This window comes from Eleginops maclovinus, chromosome 10 (genome assembly GCF_036324505.1).
Source record: "Eleginops maclovinus isolate JMC-PN-2008 ecotype Puerto Natales chromosome 10, JC_Emac_rtc_rv5, whole genome shotgun sequence".
Taxonomy (NCBI): Eukaryota; Metazoa; Chordata; class Actinopteri; order Perciformes; family Eleginopidae; genus Eleginops; species Eleginops maclovinus.
The window spans coordinates 18,962,915-18,989,936 of record NC_086358.1 but is presented as its reverse complement, the minus strand read 5'-3'; the positions used below and the strand labels follow the sequence as shown (position 1 = coordinate 18,989,936).

General features: G+C 41.1%; 1 protein-coding gene across 2 annotated transcripts in view; it reads left to right on the top strand.

The window, feature by feature from the left end:
* Positions 1-27,022, top strand: part of jmjd1cb (jumonji domain containing 1Cb) — a 108,796-nt gene that overhangs the window by 51,691 nt on the left and 30,083 nt on the right. Inside the window, exons 1-2 of one of the 2 annotated variants that reach the window (XM_063893244.1) lie at positions 8,365-8,524; positions 17,879-17,992. Coding sequence is in view for 1 of the 2 variants with exons in the window: in XM_063893243.1 (XP_063749313.1) it covers positions 17,879-17,992 (114 nt within the window). In the remaining variant the exon portion in view is untranslated. Of the gene's footprint in view, positions 1-8,364; positions 8,525-17,878; positions 17,993-27,022 lie in introns of those variants that run through there. The other variant, XM_063893243.1, reaches the window with a different exon arrangement.

Here is a 27,022-nt window from a genome sequence, read left to right as displayed (position 1 = left end):
TAATATATATTATATGTGTTTTAACAGGCAGGTTAGTTTATTAGATTTTCATTAAATAAAGTTATCTTCAGATGTCACACTCACTCCCATGCACCAACTCTGACTCAAAGGATTGTTTTTAATCTACAGATTTCACTTATCCTGTAATTGGATGTGGTATTTTTGCATGAGTTGACATAATGATTTATCAGTGGCTTGATTCCTTGTTGAATATAAGTATTTGCCAGTCTGCTGTTTCTCAGTCTGACAAAGTGTGTTGCAATTCTTTCAGGAGTAGTGATTATGTGTTGACAATTTATTTAGTGACCTTTGCCTAGCATTGAATCAATAGTTTACGTCTATTCTTCATGGGGAGTACATTTTATATTTTCACGTAGTTTTATCTGTTGAAGCAACAGGTTACCTCCTTTAATCTTAACTGATTTAAATAATTTATCATCAGTCATATGACCAAAAACATTTGCCATTCTTGATTTTCAACCTTTGCCTGAAACTTTTCGCACTTCGACCATTAGTGTCCTATTCCTAGCAAAGTTTCATACTGTTCTGGTCATACCAAGCTATGGTTTGTGTTTTTAAATGTATAAAAAATGCTTGTTTCACCCTGGTTTTAGGCAGCTTTGGTACCATTTTTAGATTGTTGTCTGGCGTGGGTCAGTAGCTCTTCTCTACCTCTGCTGATCAGGTGCTTGATAACCACACACACACACACACACATATGCAGCTGAGATTTCGGCCCATAAGTCACAGCTCACTCTCTGGGTGCAAAGACTGTCCCATTACTGGAGCTAATAAAGTTGATAGTGTTTATCTGCTTATTAGTGGCCTACAGCTTTATGTCCTCTGTCCCTGACATGACTCCATACTGGAGCAGAATGCCAGCATTACACAACAGCTGAGGGAATAATGTAGCACTGCTGTTTCATGACTTCTTAGCACACAAGTCAGGCAAGCAACATCAAAACACACCTTAGACCATAACTGTTATGGGCCCTCGCAGCCTTATCCTCGTCTTCCTGCTGGCTCACACTCTTCCTCCATCCCTGGCAGCCTGTACCTGGTGCTGGTGTTCATCCATCAGCCCGTCTCTGCTCTGGCCTCCTCCAGCACTGACACAGGATCAGATCTCCTCTGACACCGCAGAGGGGGGAGAGATAGATCCCCCTGTGTGTGTATGTGTGTGTGTGTGTGTGTGCGCGGTTGCATCTCAGATCCAGATATTACATCACCTCCCTCTCCCAGCGAGCGTTGAGCGCTGTGTGAACTCATTACAGATATTCACTGCAGACTCCCTTCAAAGACAGAGTGAATTCCAATGACTCGATGACACCCAAGGGCGATGTGTGAAAGTGAACAAAGAGAATGAGGGGGGGATAGAGGCGGTCATACTGCATCCAGGCGAGGAAAGTGAAATAATGTAAGACATAACATCATCATATTCAGCACCTGATAATTGTGTAGCATAAACGCAGTATGGTGAAACTCTATGAAGCCCATGCTCCACTGGCTGCTAACGGCTAACTGAAACTAGCTCCAATGCCAAAGACATCTGGAATAGAGTCATGCAGGAAGTGGGTTAGTTTTTGGATAGATGCCTAAAATAAGGTCTTTGGTTTATACTAGCTTGTGAGATTTTTACATTTTATTCTATTATATAAAACACATCAGTAAATAACCAACTGGTGAATGTCTGAAGCGTTTATGTTTTTTACAAATGGCAGTTGCTAACAAATGTCTAAATCAGGGCTGTCTGAACTGTTTTCATTGAGGGCCAATTACAGAAAAACATATGAAGGGCTGGGCCCTCACTAAGGGTGAGGTATAGTGCCTCATAAGTTAAGTTATACGTTAGCAAAATCAGTCAAATGTAGGTAAATTATTCCTGATACTTAAATATGCTTTATGAAAAAACAGAGCTCTCCATAGGGTTTTATGTATGTTGTTAACAGCTCATCCCTTAAAACAGAAGCCTCACACACTGACACATTGCTGCTAGCTTGTTATGCAAATAAGTTATTAGGCTTTTCTTTTATCAACTAAGATTTGTTAGAAGATGTTTTCCACTTTAATTGACTGAATTTATTTGAGAAGTGGGCTTACTTCATATTCAGTTATACTTTTTGAATTTGCTCAGGGCCGATTGAAAATGGCCCCCAGGCCGCATTTGGCCCCCGGGACATAGTTTGGACACCCCTGGTCTAAATGAAAATACTAAACGTTGTCACGCCAAGCATTAGCCACCTAAAGCTAAGCGCTGGTGAATGTAGTTTCTTTATAGCATTACGTTAGCTGTTTATTTCTGGCTATTTCATCCAAGCTTCAGCAATTCTAAAAGTGGTGTAACTATGTGGAAACTATCCTGCGTAACAGAACGTGTTCAGAATCAGAAACCTGTGTTTTCCACAGATCTTATTTTTTGAAATATTTCCCAAATTCCCATTAAAAAAATCCTATTGCTTTTTGGTGAGGGAGTCCTTGCGATGCTAACTTAAAATATGTCACTTCAGCACTATTCAGTTCCACATTCAATCACAGTCAACACTTTGTGCATTAATGCTATTGCTAATGTTAGCATGGGGAGACAGACTGCTGAACTATCGGACAGGCCACATGACACTGCGCCTGCCTGCCACCTCTGCAGCTAAAGCGAATGGTGCAGTGCCAGCAATTAAACTACACTCTTCCAACTGACACACATACAGACACATACTTCCATGCTGTGAACTGGCTGGGTGCCCATTTGCTGCTACACACTAACATTATCCGACAGGGCTCTCCTCTGTCCTAGATTCTGAGTGAGAGAGACAGACGGGAAGCAGTCATTTCACAGATCTGGTTTTATGTTGTGAACTAAAAGGTTTATCTTCTGTGTACTTTTTAGAAATGAATTCCCAAAGAGGTCTTATCTTTGGATGCTGCCAGCAGGGAGGATTTGACGCAAGCACCCCTGAGGAGATGCTAAAAATACCTCCCAAAAACAAACCTCCCGGTCCTGGTGATTTGGGATTCATAAATTTCTGTCATTGGTCTTTGTAATTCAGTTTGTAACCACCGGATATCATAGCGTGACGACAGACAACATGTCAGATGGGTTTCTGACAGCACCCTGTTATTCCCATCAGATAAATGAACCGCACAGGGGTCAGATTACAGGTAGACAGGCAGGGTTGTAGTTGATAGGGAGGAGGTAAAGGGAAAGTGTAAGAGTGTATTATCTGTGTTTGACTTCTCAGACAGACTGCTACGTTACCTAGCAACAATGGCCCAATTTGTAAAATGAAATACAACACACGCCCACGCTCACAAATACATATCAGCAGGCCTCTTGTTAACTGGTCACTGTTCTGGCTCGGTTTGGGATGACACAAGAACACAGTTGTGTGTGTATGTGTGTGTCTGTATGTGTGTGTGTGTGTGTGTAAAGCTCTTTCCTCTGTAATGTATCTGTCACACAGCTTGTCTTACACTCTTCCTGCTGTGGAGAACGTGTGTATCCAGTGACTCATTTAACAGTAAATATGGTTAATACTAGCATTTTATTTTATGACATAAAATACATCAGTAACATTCTCCACTGGAGAGCTTCTGAAGTGTATATCCATAGCTGCTGGTTATGAAGGCTCCATAGCTGCTCTTTGTTAACGGGACTGTCACATTCACACTGCATTTTACATTTATATTTAATGTAATATTCCATTCATTGCACTTAGGTATATAATATCCTGCTTTATATTGTGTTAACTTCAATAGTGTTTATTTCTCAGACAGTTTATAGATTATTTATCTTCATAGTCAACTGTTTATATATATTTCTCTCAAATTCCGGTTTATTTTTATTTTGTATTTTGAGATATTTCTATTTTAGGATTGTTTATTTCTACTTTTTCATTTCTTATTATGTGCAATGCCTTGTTTTGTTTTATGCTGCTGCTGCAAAAACTCCCAGTTTGGGATTAATAAAGTACTTCTTATCTTATCTATCATCATCATGCCGAGCATTAGCCGCCTTTAGCTTAGCGGTGGTTAAGTCATGTGACCATCATGTAGTTAGTTTATAGCATTATAATTTATAGCAACGTTAGCGGTTTATATCTGGCGTTTTCATTCTGTCATCAACTTTTCTAAAAGAGGTGTTAGTATGTGGAGGTTATCCTGCTGAACAATACGTGTACATATTTATTTCAACAATATGTTTATTCACACGATATTCCTTAGACAAATTTACATAAAAAATGTCAAACAGAGATGCAAAGACAAGACAGGACGTAATTGGAAAAATGCAAATTAAAATATATAATAAAATAAATAAAATAAAATACATTAAATGAAATAAAATAAAAGCAAAAACAACTGGGCAATAGCAACATTATCCAAAGAAGTGTAAATAACCAGAGCAGTTTAAGAAGTACTTTACTTTTTCTGTCAACCAGACCCCTCGCAAAGATCACCATTGTTCTTATTTCTTATCATGTTTGACACATTAACATTCCCTAAGAGTTGAGTCAACGGGCCCCAAACCCTATCAAAGGTTTCATTTTTCCTTTTCATAATATACGTTATCTTCTCCAGCAATAACTCATTTCCCTCCGCCATTGGCTAATACGTGTACATATGATAAAAGTGTGTGTGCAGCCCTTTCCTCTGTAATGTATCTGTCACACAGCTTGTGGAGAACGTGTATATCCAGAGACTCTTTCAGCAGTTTTTTGGTTTCCTGAAATAAGGACTTATGGGTATACTAGCTAAGAAGATTTTTGAACACTATAGTGGAACGGGCTGGAGCTGCTGCCTTGCTCATGAGTGTGTTACCCAACCAGAGAATAAACTGCGTGAGATGTATAGCTTTGGTGGACATTGGGTCAATAAAAGGTCCTGTACCCCTCATCCTCTTTATCTGCCTCTCTCCCCCCCTGAGCAGATGGAGCTATAGTGTAGTCTCCTGCCTCCTATGATCTGTGTGTGCATGTGTAAATATAGCTTACCTTTATAGCTAAGAGGGCAGTACAGAAGCACCTCGGGCCTCAGCCAATCACAGGAGACCCATCTGTCCGCCTTAATACTCATTTTAGATCAGACTTTCCTAAGGCCTTCCTCTGTTGATGCTAGTGTAGAAAGCAAGATTTAAGCATTAGGGAGTTAGAGAGTGTGTCATACTTGTTTACGACTAACAGCACCCACACACACACACACACACACACACACACACACACACACACACACACACACACACACACACACACACACACACACACACACACACACACATTATATCCAGGTTTAAATAGCTGGTGTGTGTTTGTGTGTGTGACTGTTTAATCCTGCTTCAGTGTAGCAGATGGACTGCAGGATATTACTGCTTAACTGTGTGTGTGTGTGTGTGTGTGTGTGTGTGTGTGTGTGTGTGTGTGTGTGGTTGTGTGTGTGTGTGTGTGTGTGTGTGTGTGTGTGTGTGTGTGTGTGTGTGTGTGTGTGTGTGTGTGTGTGTGTGTGTGTGTGTGTGTGTGTGTGTGTGTTGTGTACAGTAGCAGAGTGTAAATCTGCTGAGCTGGTTTGTGATCAGCTGATAAGTTCAAAGGTGATGGTGTAGGCTCTGTGTTTGTGTGTGTGTGTGTCTGGTTCAGCAGGGGGCCAGCCAGCTCTTCTTAAAACCAAACACACTGCAGTCGTTTGGCGTTCAATCAGATGTGTTACGGCAGGTTGTTAATGTCACAGTGACACTGTTCATTTGTCAAATAAAATGATTCTGGTTCCATGTCTTTCAATATTTCACTATCGTCCTTCTGTTGTGAGGAAGTATACGCAATGTGATTTAGCTTTTGTAAACTCAGTATGAGGTTAAAGTGCTTTTTATTTGTGGCTGAGATCTTCAGGAGGCATGTATAAACAAATATTAGCCAAACTCTTAAGACATATCTTCAAAACACAGAGAAATACACATCACTCTTATTGTCATCCTTCCTCACTTAACAAAGTGCATTCTTCGTCAAGACGTTAATATGTAGGCCCCCGGTGCAGCAGTGTTAATCCACACGCCCTCCAGCAAGACTACTGGGACCTAGTGGGTCTGGATTTCTGCATATCCCTTTATCCATTCAATTTCCTAATGTATTCATCTCAAACCTTATCTGCATTGGGATTGATCTCTTTAAAAAGAGCTCAGAGATGACTGCTTCACGTTCAGGAAATTACCTAATAGGATCCATTTCTACAGGAGGAAGTGTTCGGCTCCATTGCCTACATCCGTCACCGTGAGGGTGATTTGTTGGATGGCTTTAAGTGACCTCATCTCTCTATGGAACTACTCACCTATGGATTTTGTTAGGAAAAGTCACCTTAAGGAACCTCAATTCTCTTCATAGGATAGTACACTGGTGGTTTAACTAATGAATAAAAGTCCCTTTCCTCAGATAATCGTGACAATAACAAAGTAACAGTGTTTTACAATGTAAAACATAGCCTACCACAAACTACATTAATCTTCCACACTGTGATAAGTCAGCACCAGCAGTGTGATATCACTTACCTCACAGAGTGTTTCAGTGTGATGTCTTCTTCTGTCCCCATATGAATGATGCAACCTTCTTTGAAATGTCTGTGAGTGCTTCATTGAGTTCAGCCTGGCACTGAAATGTCCTCTCTGTGATTGATTAAAGGACACTGGACAGTTTTCTTAGAAAAGTACACATTATGTTTGCATGTGCAGAACACTCTGTATTTTCTCTAACTTACCAGCACATTTCTAATTTTTTTTGTATCCTTAGAGGAAGTGAGCTAAAAGTGAGACTGACTGAAATGACCTCTCTCAAGGTTTCTCAACAATGTATTACGTTTAAACAGAATCCCATCTCAAAAGCCATTGCTAATTATAATATGAATTGTAGTGTTTTAACACTTTAAACATCGTAAAAGATTTCAGCACCATGTCCCTATATGTTGTGTTTATAGGGAGAGGGAGCCTCACGGATTTTCCATTTTGTGTTATTGAACTTTAGGAAGCACCAACAATTCTTCACTACAACCACTGTATGTTCTTCCAAATGATTAGACGGATTAGTTGAATACTCGATTCTGATTGATAAATTCAGAACATGTGACACGTTGTTAATCCAGTAGTGCAGACCGCTGTCAATTACTTATTGACCGTTGCTAGGGAGGATCAAGAAAGAGAAGGAAAACAGGTTAAAAGACGGAGCGCTGGACATCAGATAACAGAAGAAGACAGACGGAGTAAACACTAACAGGAACATGATCTGGGTTCTGCAGGCTTTAAGGACTCGTTAGTGGATCAGGAACTGTGAACAGACTTGAACATTTACAAAAAACCTCGATCAGTGCTGCTAAAGTTGTTGTTGTCGCAGTTCCAGCTGTTGGTGCGCGTGGAGAGGAGGTTTTTTTTTCTTAGCGGAAGAAATACCATCATTTTTGAGTCAATAAAATAATTTCAGCGATAATGTGGTCATTATGGGGAAAATAACACCCAACAGGCTGATCAGGGAGCCCGACGCAAATCCACCAAGCGGATGGACGGCATGTGTCTTCTCTCATATTTATAACTGATTAGACATGAATAACTGCTGAACATAAACTGAGACAAACATGAGGTTGTAATTATAAACATCTTAAGGCTATATAAGATGCTTTGTTTAGATCATGGCCACTTAAACTTTCTTGTTAACATGTCAGTTGCCTAGAAAACACAAAGACACATAGTCATGTTTGGAGTGAGGTTTGTGTCCAACTGATGTTTTAATCCAATATTTCTGTGTCCTTTAAGTTTTGATATGGTGTAATTTGGATTCTTCTGCTTCTGGCCCCTTAAAAAGAACAAGAAACTGCCTCCTGCTGTTGCTTTAAATCTCCTCTGATGAGCATTCTCTGCAGAGACAGTTGTGAGGACGGCTTTTGATAGTTGAATCCCTTTCTGTACTGTCTGAGTCGGCAGATGTAATAGATGTGTTTGGATCCATACATTGTAAAGGAAATGTGTGTCAATAAAGCTCAGTTGAACCGAGCAGAGGGGGAGGAGTGGGAGTGAGGCAGATTGCTGTAGAGAGAGCTGAGAGTATGGGAGAGAAATTGAAAGAGGGCAGAGTGTGGTGAGCAAGAGAGAGTGAGTCTGCGTCACACACACATTCACACAGAGGAAGTGTGTGTGTCGGCCGGCCCTGCCTCCGTCCTTCCCTCCCTCTCCTTTCTCCCCCTCCTTGCGTCAGCAGCAGTTAAAATGTCGGCTGTGTAGCTCGTCCTCTGCTCTGCTTTCTCTCCCTTTTGGCCATCTGTCTTTTCTTACCACAAGAAGAAACCAGGCTCTCTCTCTCTCTCTCTCTCTCTCTCTCTCTCTCTCTCTCTCTCTCTCTCTCTCTCTCTCCCTCTCTCCCTCCCTCCCCCTGCCTTTTTCACCCTCCTCATCCTCTCCTTTCCTTCTTCCTGCCTCTCCCCTGCTCGCTGGATCAAAGCTAGTTTTGTCCAGTGTTTTTCTTCAGAGCCGTTGCTCCTTGACGTTGCTTGGAGACGGAGCAGAGAGGTAATGTTACACTTTTATATCTTCGGCTGTTTCTCATCGAAAAAGCCGTTCAACTTGATCCAGGAAAAACAAACGGCCTGGGAACTGTGGGCATTTCCCAGAATAGTCTGTATGGTGGCTCTAATCTGTTACCCTAGATGTCGAAGTGTGTGTGTGTGTGTGTGTGTGTGTGTGTGTGTGTGTGTGTGTGTGTGTGTGTGTGTGTGTGTGTGTGTGTGTGTGTGTGTGTGTGTGTGTGTGTGTGTGTGTTGCTTCTTCTTTACCTCTTCATACATACCTGCTAATGTTGTAATCTACACCACAGCTTGTTGAATTCTACCGCAGTTAGTTTTAATATATAGTGTTCTTTGTAAAGCAGAGAGTCTTTAGAACCGTAATTCAGAAAGAGAAGGACATAAACGGTAAGATTGTGTTGATTTTAGACCTATAATAGTTTAATAAGGCCAGGGGATTCCAAATGTACCATGTGTTTGATTGCGATGCTTTCTTATCTTCCTCAGTGCTTCCGACACAGCACTTCTGATAGTGTTTTGAGAAGTAGGAGGCAGCCATATCTTTGTGTCTGGGTTGTAAATCATTCATAGCATGTCCATGGTGTGCTTCAGATGTCTGATTATTAGTCTCATGTCTGAGTCTCAAGTGATTCCTTTTTTCTTTTGATAGTTTAGATTTATAGTACTTGTTGGCTTTTCCTTTGAGATTTCATCAGTAAAATCCATGAATTATTTCCCTGCATAACTACCTTCAGTGGCTCTGCACTCTGGTTGTGGGCGGCCAGGCCGTTTTGTCAGCAAGCATCAATGGCGAGGCCCACCATCTTTTGGGGCAAATAATTGTGCGTTCACATTGGTAGAAAACAGGAAAATGCCAAATCACAAACTAGACACAACCATTTTTATAGGCAATACTTCCCCATTGAGATTTGAGGCACATTACAAACATGATTATTCATTTTCAGTGTGTTTAATGCTAGATTATGCTGCTGTACAGTCTCACAGCAACATCTGACTGTTCTCTATGACTGAATGTCATCCTTATTTACTGACAAGACTTAACCTAACCATATCATACCTGGTGATTGAATCCTCTCTGTATAGATTTCTAGATAAACATTATCGGGACACTATGTTAGATGGCTGTGCTGAGTCGATGGCCTTCTAGCAGTTGGAGGTTACTGGTTTGATCCCCAGCCCCAGCAGTCAACATGTCGATGTATCTTGGGCAAGATACTTGACTCCAACAGCAGGGCCAACAATGTGTGACGTAGTGGACCCACGGTTCTGGTGCCTTGACGCTTGCCGGTGGGCAAGTCTGACGCTTGGAGTTAACGCGACCAACAACCAATCACATTAATCTCACCCGGACACACAAAGCAACAAAGCCCGCTTTCTAGAGCTCTACTATTGTGAGAATGGATGCCGATTTGGTAGCAAGGGTGGCTATTGTGTATGAGTCATATAAGACCGGGTGATTCCATATGCGATTATTTGTCTCTCGTCTCATGAAATGACCCACACTAAGGCTGTTCCAGCATATTTACATACACGTTTGATTGGCTAGCGCTTGTACTGGCATATTTGCATAAGTGGGATTTGATTGGCTGGTTGTGGACGGGCCGTGAGTGTGTGTGAATGTAAGCTTCCTCAGCAGGTGGCACCTTGTATGGCAGCCTGAATGGGGAAATGCTAACTTGTGTATGTAAATAGTTTTAAGGGGTCTTAAAGACTGGAAAAACGCTTTCTAAATGCAGTCCATTTTCCGTTTAGCATTCTATAATGAACTGAACAACTTTGCCCCGGCTGTGGGTTATGATTAGGGTTTTTTGACTAGCCTTACTCTGTCAAAATGGGTATTTGTACTTTCAGGGTGAAACCTCAGTTCCTTTGTTGATGCACGCATGTCAAATCAAATCCTCATGTCTAATACATGGGCCATTTTCGAACAGATGCTTTGTAGCCTGATTAACAGCTTATATATTTGGCTATAAACTATAACATGACCTATATTTAAGAAGCGTCCTTCATTTGGGGCGGTTGAAACAGGAAGTATTCCTGATGTTCAGTCTGTAGGTTGTCAGTGAGAGCTGTTAGTGTGAGCTGGCAGCTGCAGTGTGTGTGTGTGTGTGTGTGTGTGTGTGTGTGTGTGTGTGTGTGTGTGTGTCTGTGTGTCTGTGTGTCTGTGTGTCTGTGTGTGTGTGTGTGTGTGTGTGTGTGTGTGTGTGTGTGTGTGTGTGTGTGTGTGAGAGCACCGCTCCAGAAGTGGCTCCCCTGCAGAGCACACTAACTTCAGAGTGCTGGAGTGGCACAGATGGAAGCACTCAGGCACCTGTTGGATGGAGGGGCTTGAAGAAGCAGAAACATGATTTCTGTACATCCTGCTGTGATCTGTCATTCCCCCCCCCGTACCACATGCCAGGCTGCTGTCAACCCACACTGAGGGCCGGTCATGAAATATATCATTCTCATTCCAAGGTTTTGATTAACTGATTAGAAATGTACATGATTTGTTATTTAAACTTAAATGAATACGTTTAGTTTGCTTGAACAACTGTGCTTTGAGGACGCTTTAACATGTCAATTATTCAATCAAAGGAAATGGAGATCAGCTTACAACATGTATGATTAATGTCGCCTTAGTATAACCAGGCTGCATGCTTTTACTTTGAAAGGCAGAAACTACGTCATCATCCGAGCAGAGTGACACGATTTTATTTCGTACCATCAGAAAGTTGGTCTCAAAACAAAGATCCACAAATTAAAACTGGATTGACAAATGCCTGATGGAAAGATGGAAATGTTAGAGAGAGATCCAAACATGCTTTCTGTTTATTTGTAAATTCCTTATAGTATTCACAGATTACCTTTTTATTCATGGATAGAGAAGGACAAATATATATATATATATCCAAATATCCTTGTGTGTGTGTGTGTGTGTGTGTGTGTGTGTGTGTGTGTGTGTGTGTGTGTGTGTGTGTGTGTGTGTGTGTCAGTACTACACTACACCCTTCAAATCTTTGAACAGAATTCATATATTGATGTATAAAATTATTAAATGTCAAAGGAAATGTGGAGATTGTTTTGGGAGTCTTCCTCTGTAACATCTGGCAGCTGTAATCAGGAAACATAATAATAATAATAATAATAATAATAATAATAATAATAATACGTTATATTTCATTTAATAGTAGTAGTTTTGTAACACCACTAATATTAATCCATCACTGGGACACAGAGGGGGACACAAGCTCATCAATTAAAATAAATATGAGTAAAGCCTTTTTATAATGTGATTTCTGGCTACAATGTTTACAGCAAAACAAGCTCACAGCAGAGTAGTGCTGCAGGTCACATGATGTTCACAGTCTGACAGGGTCAACCACCAGCAGCGACCCCGACCTGAACGCAGGTCCCATCCTGGCGGGCTCATGTGATCAGGCCTCTCAGTACTGTCAGAGTCAATGAATGGAGTCAGGGTTAATGGGTCATTTATTTGACTCTGAGAAAGACAGATGAGAGAGAGAGAGAGAGGGTCCATGTGAGCAAGTGAAAGAAGTAGAGTGGATAGATGGATGGAAGTAAAACTGAACTTCCCTTCTTATTTTATGAGTCCTCTTCTCTCATTAAATGCATCTATTTTCGGCATGCATCTCTCATGAGAAAGAGGACTTCAAATAATTGCTGACCTGAAAGTGGAGTAATGATTGTGCATTCCACAAAATTCTGCTTATTTTGAATCTACAACTAAATCTTTTACTCGGCACAGGTTGCAACATTGGTCAAGCCTTATAAATGTGTTCCATCATTGTGAGTTAACTCTGTTTTGAACTGTTGATCGCCCTATTCAACAACTATCTCTCCGTCAGTGGGACACAGTCTACAGCTGACCTTTGTCCCAGTTTGTCACCAGGATACATGCAGTCCATCAAAGCATGCCATATAAGATATAAGGAAGCTTTGTACAGAGAAGAGTGGACTTCTTGAGTAGCAATACAGTTATTCTACATTATTTAATTATGTATTACTTTATTATAGAAACTCTGTATTGAGTGTTTTGCAGTTCTGTAATAGTGTCATGTCTTTTGCCTTTTTCCAGGAATGCTTTTTTGCTGGGTTTTCATCACATCACCCTTGTGTTTCTCTCTCCTCTTCAGAAAAAGCTTTTATTCCGTGACAGTTTGATTGAACTTCAATTATGATTAATTGTGAGATTGGGACATGTTCCTTGCATCACAGCAGCTCTAGATGCAACATCAAACAAGGACACATATTAATACAAGGAAGCATTTACATAACATCACAATCACTGAAGACAACATGTTCAAGACCCTCTAACATACATTTCACCTGGGACTCTGTATTTAATTTCAGGATTGATTGGTGCAGAAAGGAGTGCTTCAGTCTCTCGTGGGACCCTGTACCTCCGATTTGCAACCATTGATAATCACTGTTCAGGACACGGTGGGGGTCAGTGTTGTTGGCCAGCATTACTTTGTGTGTAGATCTAGAAGGGTATTCTACCTCCACCAGTTATTCATACGAGTCCTGATCACAGCCTGGGTGAGCACCCAGTGCACCCTGATAGCAGGTTGCATGTACATTGACACCAAGCAGTAAAAAAGGTTTCCCACCTGCTGGATTGTTAAAAAAGCCTTCTTGTTATGTTTATAGGATGTACATTCAGACTGATTTACGTACACCTCTCTGTTTCCCTCCCCCTCTCTCTGACCTTCATCAGATAATGGATGACAAAGCCTGTGTGTGTGTGTGTGTGTGTGTGTGTGTGTGTGTGTGTGTGTGTGTGTGTGTGTGTGTGTGTGTGTGTGTGTGTGTGTGTGTGTGTGTGTGTGTGTGTGTGTGTGTGTGTGTGTGTGTGTGCGCAAGCATGCGTGAGTACGTGCATGCATGTGGTGTGGTCTCTCTAGGTCACTTAGTGATGCATGAGCTCCATCATCACCACCTCCTCATCTCTTTTACATTCTGCTGCACCTTTCTTGATCAATTATTCAACACACACACACACACACACACACACACACACACACACACACACACACACACACACACACACACACACACACACACACACACACACACACACACACACACTTAAGCTCTCTCCATGACATGAAGCTTGTATGAGTAAATATGCGATGTCATTATGAGTGTGGTTCACTTTATGAAGACATTACATTGTGTGTTGGTCCTCTGGTTTTAATGTGTGTGTGAAAGTGTCTCCTGCTGCCTGTTGGGAAATATTCAGGGACAGAATGCTTTTTCCTGGCACGCTGGCAGATGTGACCCAATTGCGGTTGTGTGTGTGTGTGTGTGTGTGTGTGTGTGTGTGTGTGTGTGTGTGTGTGTGTGTGTGTGTGTGTGTGTGTGTGTGTGTGTGTGTGTGTGTGTGTGTGTGTGTGTGTGTGTGTGGAAAAGTCATTTTAGAGGGGAAAGAGGACCTGTCATGTCCTTTCAGTCTGAGGGAGGGGAATGAGAGCAGGATCCACAGATGGCAGCGCCGCTCTGGCCTCGGAGAAATGTTCAGTTCAGAAGTTCACAATGACATGTCTTCATCCAGTAATGAATAGTCGGATACTTTCTTCCATCCCTTCATTCATCCAGCCCATGTTTCCATGCGCTGGATGAATCTAGGGCAAGTTTAGCAGTAAAGGGCAGCCTGTCATCAGCTTCACTCAACAAGAAAAACTATATGAACCTAAATAAACTTCCTGCTCCTTTTTTATTCATTTTATTCATAGTGTTTCTTTAGCTATCAAACTGAGTTAAGGTTGTTTTTTCTCAATGTATAAAATGAACTGTTTATCTGCTAGCCAACAATAGAGAGTTGATGAAATTCAGAGGAGCATCTGGTCACTAAAAGAAGATTAGCTGGTCCACTTTAAAGGTCAGCCCACCTTAAGCTAGCCTGGGTCGGTCTTGTTGCTAACTCTGTGGGGCTTACGTGTGACGTTTTGCTCTCGAAAATCTCAGGCCATTTTGTGTTCATGCACCAATGAGCAGCTCTCATTGGAATGAACGAGGCCCCGCCTCCAACGCTAAACCAGTTCCTATTCTACACCCATGGGCTAACCCCCTTGACAAGCTGTGTCACAGGAACTTGGACTGTCAAATTGACTGTACACAAGCCGCACGTTACTGCTCACTACAACAGTCCTAACTTCATATTTAATCTCAGCACTGGACCGCAAGGCCTAGCAGTAGCCCAGAGAGAGTAGCGTTATGCTAGGCGAACCTCCAGCTTAACTCAATTATGCATGGCTGACTTAGCATAGAAGTTGCTGCATGTGTCCACGACATTGAACACTTATTGAGTGCTAATCCTATCTGACTGCAGAACTGGGGACCACTGCAGCAGGAGCTTCATAGTGGATTTCACCTGTTATTTTATCAGCTGATCAGCTTGTTAGGCTCCTCCTCCACAGCACACCTGCAGATCCATACATGAGGCTCTACTATTGATCAGGAAAAATGGAAGACTATTCATTTAAAGCTATGACTGCTAGGTGTGAGTAGAGGTAGCCAGGTATTACTGAACATCACTATATATATATATATATATATATATATATTCTATATCTTTATTCATCCTGACAACTTCATGTCATTTTCCTCTGTGACAAAACACTGAGGCTGTATGGTCGAGTATTACACTTAATTTTAGCCATGGAAATGTCCACTGAAAAAATCCATCTCACCAAGTGGTTCATTAGTGGATGCTATGGAAGCTTTTTAAAATATATATATTTTGGGGGCTTTTTGCCTTTAATCGGATAGGACAGTGGAGAGTGACAGGAAAGTGGGAGAGAGAGTCGGGGTGGGATCCGGAAAGGACCACGGGTCGGGAATCGAACCGGGTCGCCGGCGTACAGTGCAGGTGCCCCAGCCAGTTGCGCCACGGCCGGGGCTGCTATGGAAGCTTTTAATCATGTCACACAATCTTCCCCATAGATGGAACTTAATAAAAATGGCAACGTAAACCTCTACATTTCCATTGCAACTGGTCCTTGTTATCTGTTTTAGGTGCAGCAAACGTTTGTCTAGATGCACCATAACCTTTTTGTGGCTTTTGCTGCTTAGAACACCATCATTTCTAATAAAGTTGTATTACTATCTAATGCAAGTTCCTTTTACATAGGTGCTCTCTGTGTTTTTGACTCAGGTTATGTAGTAAGTGAAACAAAAACATGGGTCAATATTAACAACAACATTTTAAGCACATGCAATCCTGCTTGTTATGATCATCACAGGGGAATCATATAAACAACAACTGTCAGTGCAGAATAATAATGATGCTTGATGGTATCAGGTACAAATGTTGCACTTTGAATAAACAGATGATGTCTAGCAGTGCAGTCTGTACTGCTGGCTGCTCTCTGCCAGTGAGGGCTGGACATTTGATATGTATAGACGGGCAGAAATAGAGCAGCAAACACACACACACACACACACACACACACACACACACACACACACACACACACACACACACACACACACACACACACACACAATCATGTTTGGCTTGCAAATGTGCTCCTGTCAGAGTGTGTGTTGAAAATGGAGGGGGGTCACTGCGGTCATGTTTCTCACTTCTAATCTCTCAGCTCTCTCTTTCAGACTGACCCTGTTATGCAACCATAAATCACAGCAGCCCTGACCCCTGCTACACACACACACACACACACACACACACACACACACACACACACACACACACACATACACACACACACACTCTTGTGCTGTAGCTGTCCTCTCTTGATATATACTTGACTGGTATCAGGCACTAAAATAGAAAGCTCATGTTACAGGGTAATACAGGAACCTGAAGACTGACTCCCCACAATAGATGAGGGCAACCAACCCGGGTCTTTCCCTCTCTGGCACGGCCCCGTCCCTTTTTGGGTGACTGGCGGTCAATCCAGATTCTGTAGTGTTTACCAATCACATAAAAAAATGAAGACTGTGTATTTTTTAATCTACAAGGAGCCCAATTACGATGTTCCACACAGACAGCAATTACGCATTGTCATTTGAGATCGATGATCGCTGATGATTTATGATTTGGGAAACGATCTCCTGTCAGTCTGCAGCAGATCTGTGGCATTAAGGAAACTGGTATTTCCTTCATGCCACAGTTCTGTTATTTTACCATCTGACTTTGGATCTGTTTTGTTTGACGTGCAATACATGACAGCAGCTTCAAGATGTGATAAAGCTTGCTACAATTTCTTGTTTCACCGGGAAGTGGGCAGGGCTGTCATATCACCATGCAGTGACGTAGCGCTGCTCTCACCTGTGCGGAATATACATTACACAGTTTGAGTGTACTGCGGTCACAGCAGTACAGATGGATATGAAGGAGAAAAGTGGAAGTGTTGTCTGTGCAGTAACAGCTGAGCTCAGGCTGCAGGCTGATAGACATCAGAGTGTGTGTGTGTGTGTGTGTGTGTGTGTGTGTGTGTGTGTTTATGAGTGTGTGTGTGTGTAAGAGGCAACATCAAAGCGGAGTGTACTGCCTTTGAACTGTCAGACTTCTTCTTATTAATTTATTCATCACTCTGGAGCTCTCCTTCCATCCCCGCTCTGTCTCTTTCCCTTCTCTCCCTCTCTGCGGCGTTTCATCATGTCCTCCTCTCATCTCTTCTAGAGCTCTGTCATTCATCGCTCTGCCTTCATCCCTCTGTTTCCTCTGCCTCACTTCTGGCTTTTGCTTTTTCAGGGAAATTGGGAGCTTCTAAAGCAATACGCATGCATCGTTTATCACATGTTTAGTATAGAGTAGGTGAATGAAAGTAGTAGATGAATTATTGTAATGACTAACCCTGAATTGCCTAAACTTAGTATGAAAACACAAAAGTAACTGATTACTTTATGTTACTTTGGATTAAATCAATAGCAAATGCAAATATAAACAAGGGAAAGTACATAACAATAAGATGTGTTTTCCTTGTGTGAGTAACTTTAGAATATAAGAAACCAAGATATTTTAAATAAAATGGAGTAACAGTAATCATTTACAAATGCTGTTTATGCTTAAAACATTAATTGAAAGCAAAGACTGTATTTTGTTTTGTTAAATCAGGTGTCCACCTACTGCATTAAAAAATAAATGTATTTAAAAAAAATATAAATATATAACAGTAATCTGATTACTTACTTTCTAATGTAATTGTTATCAAATAGTTACCTTTTTTGTATCCTAATGAGGTCATCTTGTTACATGTAATCTGTTACAAACCTGCTGATGTGATATTTGGATCAGAGTTGTCCTCCTGATAAACTTATAGCTGTGTCATTGTTTGTTGTTGACCATGTTGTTTGTTTTGTGTGTTTCCAGGCGTTTAAGCCAGTGGTGGGGAAGAGCCTGCTGTCGTCAGTCACAGCGGTGGAATTCTTGTTAGACCGACAGCTCGACTTCCTGTCTGAACACTCAGCCTTCCAACCATACCAGGTAAGAGTCACACACACACACGCAAACACACTGATCCATCACAGCAATGTGTCCTGAATCAGAAATGATGAAGCAGTCAATTGAGTTAGCAAAGCATCATGGGAGCATTGAATTTAGTATGGTTCCTCATCTGGTTGTTCCATTCTTTGAAATTTGAAAGCACTTAACAAAAAATACAAAAATGAAGCTACCTTCTGTCGTGATAGGTTAATGGTTTCTGTTAGGGCTGTAAAAGAACTTACTGTGATTAATTTGACTGATAAGGCACCTCCTGTGATATGATTTACAATATTAGTGGGATCTGTCATTTTTATGTCATATTACAATCACATGTTCATTATGTGATTTTTTAAAAAAAAATTTAGATGATCTGTTCCAAACAAATGTGTTTTGAATACGATTTGATAAATTCATTAAACATGTTATTTCCCACATATTTAGCCTTTAATAAATATTGTGCTGCCTGCGCTTGTATATACAGCTCCGGAAAAAATACACCACTCCAAATGTGTCTTAAATCTTTATCTCTACATGTATCGCAGCCATTCCAGTGTCTGTTGAATCCAACACAGAGAAATGTTGTCAGCAGTTCATAGAACACAATAATAATACAAACATTTTTTTTTAACTCAAAGACATACCTATAAACATTAAAACTGGAGAAACTGATCATGCTGGAGTGGTCTCTTGTTTTTTTCTGGAGCTGTATGGTACATTTTGCATTTTTGATTACATTTGGATTCAGTTTCTATTGGCTGAAAAAGTCCTGTGGTAGATATACACACTGTAACTGGATTTCATTTGCTAATGAAGAATTAGTCATTCACAATTAGTTCAAGGCTGGAGACTGCAGCCATGGAGTGCTGCTGGCCCAGAGAGCAGGGTGGAGGGGGGGGCTCTGTGTTCCATATGGATGTGACATTGCCAGCCCTTAATGTGAATGTAAAGACATCATGTGCAGCCACAGTCTGTCCTCTTCCTGATTTTACACATGACTTACTCATAAACTCACAGATACAGTAGCTTCACCATTGGCTGTAAATCACAGGGCTGTACATATTGTGGTGTTCTGCGGCTGCATATTCGATGTGTGTTTACGTGTGTGTGTTCCCTGCAGATGAACACAGCTTGAAGTATTTTGCTGGCTGGAACACCGTGTTCCGCTCAGTGTCACGCAGACGGGAAGACTGTGTTCTGCTCTCTGCATCAGTCATCAGGCTGTGCTTAACACAAGACACAAACTCTATTTCTGTTTTGTCTTATGTTTGCAGCCAATCAGAAGTCAGCTTCACTGTCGCTGTGTCCTAAACTGACTCCCTCTCCTTCTTTTAATCTGTGCCATAGTCTCTGTGTGCACTGTCTGATCCGTCAAATGTTCAGCACTAAACAGGTGTGATGAACATTCTGACACTGTATTCTGGCGGCAGAAGAGCATACAATAATCTGCGAGTTGATGTTATCACAAGAAGTTGCTCTGTTCGTTGCAATTAGCTTAGTTTAAGATGTGTGATCAATTATTTTGTGGAATAAACCTGTTTGTGATTGTCTATTGCGAGGGGGAGCTAACAGCAGAGGGCTGGTAAATGCACTGGCTCACTACTGGCTTCATTTTGATTCGCTGACTGATTCCAAATGTTCCTTTTAACATGACATTTAGGCAAGACAAAAGGCTACATCTTGAGGAACTTGCACATAACCTGCATATCCAGTTTTGAGTGATTGGAATACTAGAAGACTACTATATAAATGTCAAAGCCCATTAACCATCTACTGAAGATTCCTACAGGATTTATTTGACATGTAACCTGCACTGGAAAGGAAACATTTTGTGTCTGCTGTGGATGTTGGGTGGTATACTGTTTCTCCAGTCAGTGGATTTGCTGCTGTTGGAGAAGCTGTTTATTCTTTAATGCTTCAGGTTATCATTTTGAGTTTGTGGTATTTCCTTTTTGTTAAGTTCAAAGTCCAGTGTCAGTTTTTTGTTGAAATTTGAGTGGCCTATACTGTGGCTAAATGAAGCTTTAGGTCGCTTCACACCACCAGTAACAAAATGTACAACATATCTTTATGTTCCTGGTGTTGTGACCATCAACTGTGGCTTTCTGTACGGTACTCTGCTGTTTTTCATGTCGTAGTGTGGATCACTTACCCATTGCGAGCATAAATTATCCTATATGTTTATCTTTGGAGCATGCAAAATGGAATTAAGTGCTTTTAAGCGCTCATTAACAAGTCATAATGTAGAGCATGAAGCACTGCAGCAAGCACAGCGTGTTTCACATTCCTGTCCTATAGCCCAGGATGCTGTCTGCATCATCCCCAGTGTCTCGTCCTATTTCCAATAAAAAGCTCACACACACTCACACACACACACACACACACACACACACACACACACACACACACACACACACACACACACACACACACACACACACACACACACACACACACAGAGAGTTAGTTTTCTTTCGAGGCTGGCCTGACCTGGATTGACTCCAACATGCTAACCAGGAAACCTCTCTAGTTTAATAGTTGTAATGCGATGTTAATATCTACCTCTTAATATCTGCACTGCTTTCCACTTTTCATACCATACTGCTCGTATTTTGACATATCATACTGTACATCGTCTTTTTGGTATATCTATACATTATGTAAATATTCCTCTTTATTTTATTTTAGAACTAAATGACATCATCAGCACTTGTAGACAACACTGCACTTGATCACACAGCATGTGAACAGCCCCTTATGTGAGCTACAAATATTATTTTCCTCCAAAAAAAAATCACATTGAGTCCTTGAGCTTTAAACCTATTGTGCTTACCTGTCTATTCAGCCTATTTTTAATTCAGTTAAAAATGGCTTAGGGGGGATTATTTTTATCAGACGTTATGGCCGGTAAGATTCAAATTTGTCTGCATTTTTTGGTCACAGTCTATTAAATAGCAGCTAACGGAAACACTGCAGTTACACAGTTACAGTTTGCAGTCACGCTCAGCTGCGAGGACACTTCTTGCAACAGAACATGTTAACTCTGACCTGATGTACAGTGTGTGCATGCATCATTTGTACTCCAAAGAACGTCATGGGTACAGGAACAAATCAACTTTCACATCCCAAATGACACTGGCACTGTGAAGTTTCACACCACTGGTATTTTAATGGTTAATGTGATAGCCATGAGGTGGATATCTGACTGGAAGCATTCACTCAGATAGTCTTTATCTGTTCTACAGATCGCAAACCTTTATTAAAGTGATCCAGATGTATTGTATTTTTCTTGGTAGAGCTCTTTAGCAAACACAGTATCCAATCACAACCAGCTGTGGTGGAAAGTAATGAAGTACTTGACATATTTGTACTTTACTTAAGTATCTCCATTTAATGCTACCTTAAACTTCTACTCCAATATATTTCAGAGGCAGCAATGGTACTTTTTACCACATTTAACAATAACAGTTAATATTTACTTTGTACAAATAATAAAACCTTTATGCTGATATGGTATCATGCAGCACTGTACTACTAATCTACACAGTAAGTACATTTGGTCCAAATTGACCAACTACAATAAAAAAAGTGCTCTTTCATGTATAAAAAAAGACAATATTATAACTATAATAATCTTATACAGTGAAAGATCCATTCTGCATACTTGAAGTACATTTAGCTGTTTATACTTCAGTGCTTGATATTATTCTGAAACAGGGCCTTGTGCAGAAGAGTACTTTTTATACTTTTTTTATAAGTACATTTTGATGCTTATACTTTTGTACTTTTACTCAAGTAGTATTTTGCAATCACAACTTTTACTTTTAGTGGAGTACTTCTTCCAACACTGACAACCAGAACACACACACAGTCATATTCCTAGTACCCCACATCAGCAGTAACTGGAGCCATCTGAAGTGAAGTGGGAGCCTGAATCTACTGACATACACACACACACACACACACACACACACACACACACACACACACACACACACACACACACACACACACACACACACACACACACACACACATATTCCCTTATTCTTGAAGTGCTGTGCCTGCACAGAGCAGCCTTTTCTTTGGGGGACCTTTGAACTGGACTGAGCAGTAAAAACAGCCCCACACACACACACACACACACACACACACACACACACACACACACACACACACACACACACACACACACACACACACACACTCAGTCAGACTAGTGGCCACTCCCCTCTCTGTTTTTTCAGTTGGGCAGGAAGACCGGAGGGAGGAAGAAGACGGAGGGAGGGAGAGAGGGAGGGAGGGAGGGGGCTACAATCTGTTTGGCATAAACTGTACAATGAAGTCACTGTTTGGTGGGCCAACCCAGCCTGCTGCTTAAGTGTGTGTGTGTGTGTGTGTGTGTGTGTGTGTGTGTGTGTGTGTGTGTGTGTGTGTGTGTGTGTGTGTGTGTGTGTGTGTGTGTGTGTGTGTGTGTGTGTGGGTGTGGCTGTAAAGTTCTGGTGTGTGTTGAGGACAGGAGGTGGGGAATATAACAGTTACTGCTGACTCAGTTTGTCCAAACTACACACTCTGAGCTCAGGAACAGAGCGTGGATTTTCCAGAGTGTTGTGCTGGTATGTTCTCTCTCATACAGTGCTGACATGTGCTCTGTTCTCTCCTTTACTGGGACACATCAGGACAGCATCCGTGTTCACAATACAAAATATATATGTGATCAAATGTGTTGCAGGCCCCTTCACAAGTTGAGAACGATCCGTGTGATACAAACACTCGACACATACAGTAGGGTCAGAGCGTTAAAGTGCCGCTCTCTGTCTCTCAAAGTTTCTCTCCCAATTCATTTCCAAATATAAATATGCTATGGTATGAATAATACCTAATGTTCATACAATTCAATAGAAGGAAACCAATATGCTATTCATTGTGTGAAAATAATTAAGATATACTTTTATTGATCACGGTTTGGGTATTTCCTTTATCACAGCAGCCTTTACAAGCATTGCATGAATTAAAAATAAAATAAACATTGACAGCAAATATATTTGAATAAACTGTAAAAAAAAAAAATCAAAAACAGAACAGTGTGTACGTAACCTTGAAAAATGTTAAATAGAGTATCGATTCTAGTGTCTATACAGGTTAACAAATAAAATTGAATTCAATGTACTTTGTTAGGACAGCAGTAAACTATTTACATTATAAGTTAGCAACGTCTACTCTTTGCTTATAGGTTAACATGTAATTACAGTTTGCTATAGTTAGTCAATAGTTAATTAAATATATACATTAACAGAACTGAGAAGTTAAACGTGTGTGTTCTTCTCCCTGCTGTAACACTTCATCTCAGTGTCACGTTACTTTGAACAGCATCTCGTGTGCTTACACACGCACGCACGCGCGCGCACACACACACACACACATACACACACACACACACACACACACACACACACACACACACACACACACACACACACACACACACACACACTCACTGGGACACCTGTGGTGTCAGTTCACACCGCTGCTAGATGTAGAGGCATCGCCTTACATGTGGTCATTAACTCACTTGCCACCAACAACAGGCTCTCATTTGAGCAGCTGACAATGATTGGCTCAGGTGATGTGACATCTGTTAGCAGGACAATGTCAAATTAAAATTCTGTAACATAAATCAAACTTGTTTTTAATCCCGTATGTGCTCCATGAAAGTGTGATATTGAGATGTATATCACCAAATGAGAGGCAGTTGACTGTGAGGTTTGGACACCTACAGGAGCTTTTATGACATCCATTTCCAAATTAGTAGGCATTAATATGAAGTCCCGCCCCCCCTTTGCAGCTGTAACAGCTCCCACTCTTCGGGGAATGCTTTCTACAAGATGTTGGAGTGTGTCTGTGGGAATGTCTCCCCATTCATCCAGAAGAGCATTTGTGAGGTCAGACACTGGCGTTGGATGAGAGGGCCTGGCTCTCCCTTCTAGTTCATCCCATAGGTGTTCAGTGGGGTTGAGGTCAGGCTCTGTGCGGGCCAGTCCTGTTCTTCCTCACCAAACTCATCCAACCAGGCCTTTAGGGTCCTTGCTTTTTGCACTGGGGCACAGTCATGCTGGAACAGAAAAGGGCCTTCCCCAAACTGTTTCCAAGTTGGAAGCATAGAATAGTCCAGATGACTTGGTGAGAGGAGGCATTAAGAATCCCCTTCACTGGAACTAAGGGGCCAAGGCCAACCCCACAAAAACATCCCATGGGACTGAGTGAAACACCTGAATTCAAAGATTAAGAGTGTCTTAATACTTTTGTCTATATAGTGTATATATTAATCCCTGCAGGTGTGTGTGTGTGTGTGTGTGTGTGTGTGTGTGTGTGTGTGTGTGTGTGTGTGTGTGTGTGTGTGTGTGTGTGTGTGTGTGTGTGTGTGTGTGTGTGTGTGTGTGTGTGTGTGTGTAAAGCTGGACAACAGCCTCTTCTAAATTTAACTGTGAACATAGTGTAACCTCCATGAGTGAAATGCACACTGGGCCCCAGCTACAGTGTATCACAGCTGACCGTCAGCAGGGCGGGGCTAGGTAAAAAATAACTTAATAAATGATCATAGCCGGGACCTTTAAAGTGACACTGATACCAACAGGGCCAGACATGTGTAGCAGAGCAGCACACAAGTCCAACATTCATCATTCCAATACCTGAGCAGCATTACGAGCACCGCTGCTGAATGAATAATAATCAGAAACTGTCACACACTGTTCCCTCAGCCTCACTGTCTCCACGGCAACGAGCATTGTCCCTGAAAGGAAGAGTGTTTGAAGTGTTTAACCAGCCATCTGTCTTTGGTTCCATATAAAGGAGAATGTGTGTCATATTTGTTGTTATGTTACTAATTATCTGTTGCACGAGTTGTCCTTGTGTCACACTGTTTGTAATCACAGAAAAATAGCCGCAAGCTGTAGAAATAATCTCAGGAAAAGGCTACAGACAATTAATTATCCATAATGCATTTCAATGAATCTTTATTAAAGTATCTTAAATCACAAAATAAATCCCATTAATCAGCCTGCCTTTCCTAGATGACAACATCATTTCAATCATCAGATTAGTTTGACACCATGACTGCATGGATCCAGTTAAGCGTCACTGGCGGGGAGACCTTTTTAACTAGAATCCGTTACATATGGCAGTGTATGATTAAAAAAGACATTACACAACCTTCCACTACAGCGGCATCATCATCCGTTAACACAATATTTCACTTCTGCCATCCGACATGGATACTCCCTGACTTATTATGCTACTTATTACTTAAGTCATTGGTTGTGTATGTGCTGGTTGGGTTCATTTTGTTATCATGGGGTTTTCTGCTGCAACGTGCATAGCTGTGTTTCAGGATGAAGAACAATGCTCTCTAAGCCTTTGTATATCTGAACTCTCCTGTCGTGTTGGGGTCAAATCTGGCCAGTTTACTACTTTCATACATATTGTGCTTCACATTTGGTTGCTTCAAGGCCTTATGGTATCCTCCACAGTAGGCATTTGAGCATTTAAATTTGCTGATCGCCACTTTTTTATTGAATCTTGAGTGGTTTAGACAACTATGGTGTTCCTGGTAGAAAATGGACCACCATAGGGAGTGAATGGTAACCCCAGAAGATGTTCCTCCATCACACCCACAAATCGATAACCATGGTGATTATTTATTACATTTTCAGTGTCTATTCTTAGTATTTCTACTACAGCTATTCATGTACACCAGCATTCTGAGACATTGTTGTCAGATTAAAAGGTTGTTAAATTAGATACAGCTCTGGAAAAAATTAAGAAACCCCTGCAGTATTATCAGTGTCTCTGGTTTTAATTTTGACATGCATGTCTTTGAGTGAAATGTTGAGTTTCTTTTGTTTTTTAATTGTATTCTACAAACTACTGACAACATTTATCCTTGTTGGAATTCAACAGACACTGGAATGGCTTCCAAAAGATAAAGATTTAAGAAACATGTGGAGTGGTCACTTATTTTTTTCCAGAGCTGTATGTTTTTGTGTTAATGTAAGAGCACTTAAAACTAGACCATTCTGACCATGAACACCAAAGTGAGGGGGAGAAAGGATCACAGCAGGGTTAAAAGCAAATGCATTTCTATCGTGTTTTTTGTACTTCTTGCTGTTGTGTTGATGAATTTAGATTCAGGTGGTGTGTTCTCTGAGAGAAGGCTACAGCAGGTCAGTGCATGGTGAACAGAGGGGGTGTCTCTGCAGACCATAGTAGTAGTCAGCAGACTCTTGATGCAGTAGCAACAAGAGCAGGTACAGAAGGGTAGAGCGTGGTGTGAGATGGATAATCAATCACAGACGTGCTCTCTGATAAAAACATAAAAACAAATTGGGTCAGCAGAAACAGCTGGGCGTCTGTTAGGATACGACGTGTGTGTGGGAAAGCGATTCATACTGAGTCTTTGTGCTCCTGCAGATTCTCTGCTCGTTTTTCCATTTCCCTCCACTCCAAAAAAACAGACCAATTGGTTGTCATGGTGACCATGTTGCCTTGGTAACACAGTCTGTGTGTGTCAGGTCTAAACAGGCCAACGGTAAACCAGAATAGATTACAGTGGTGTTGGTAGAAATAGACTCACACACTCATACGTGTGTGTGATTTTCTAAACATAGCTACAGCACAGAGAGGCTCTATGAGGTCAGTTCGAGAAGAGATCTAGAAGAGGAAATATTTGGTGGACATGTTGTTACTAAGGCTGGCTTTATATCTTTACACCCTTTTTTACAATTATTATTATTATTTATTTTATGACAAGCATATTTATTATCCCATGTGTCCCACTCTTCATTCGAGCTGATTGTTTGCATTTCATCTTGTGTTGTGCGACATTCAGATTTTTTGTGAGAATATTTTGTGACCAAGAAATGGTCTTTGCAATCTATTTTTTAAACACCTTAAATTCAGATCGCTTCTTGATTGGGCTTTAAAAATATGTATTTCAATCAGAAGAATAATTGTATTTGTTATCTGTGGACTATTTTT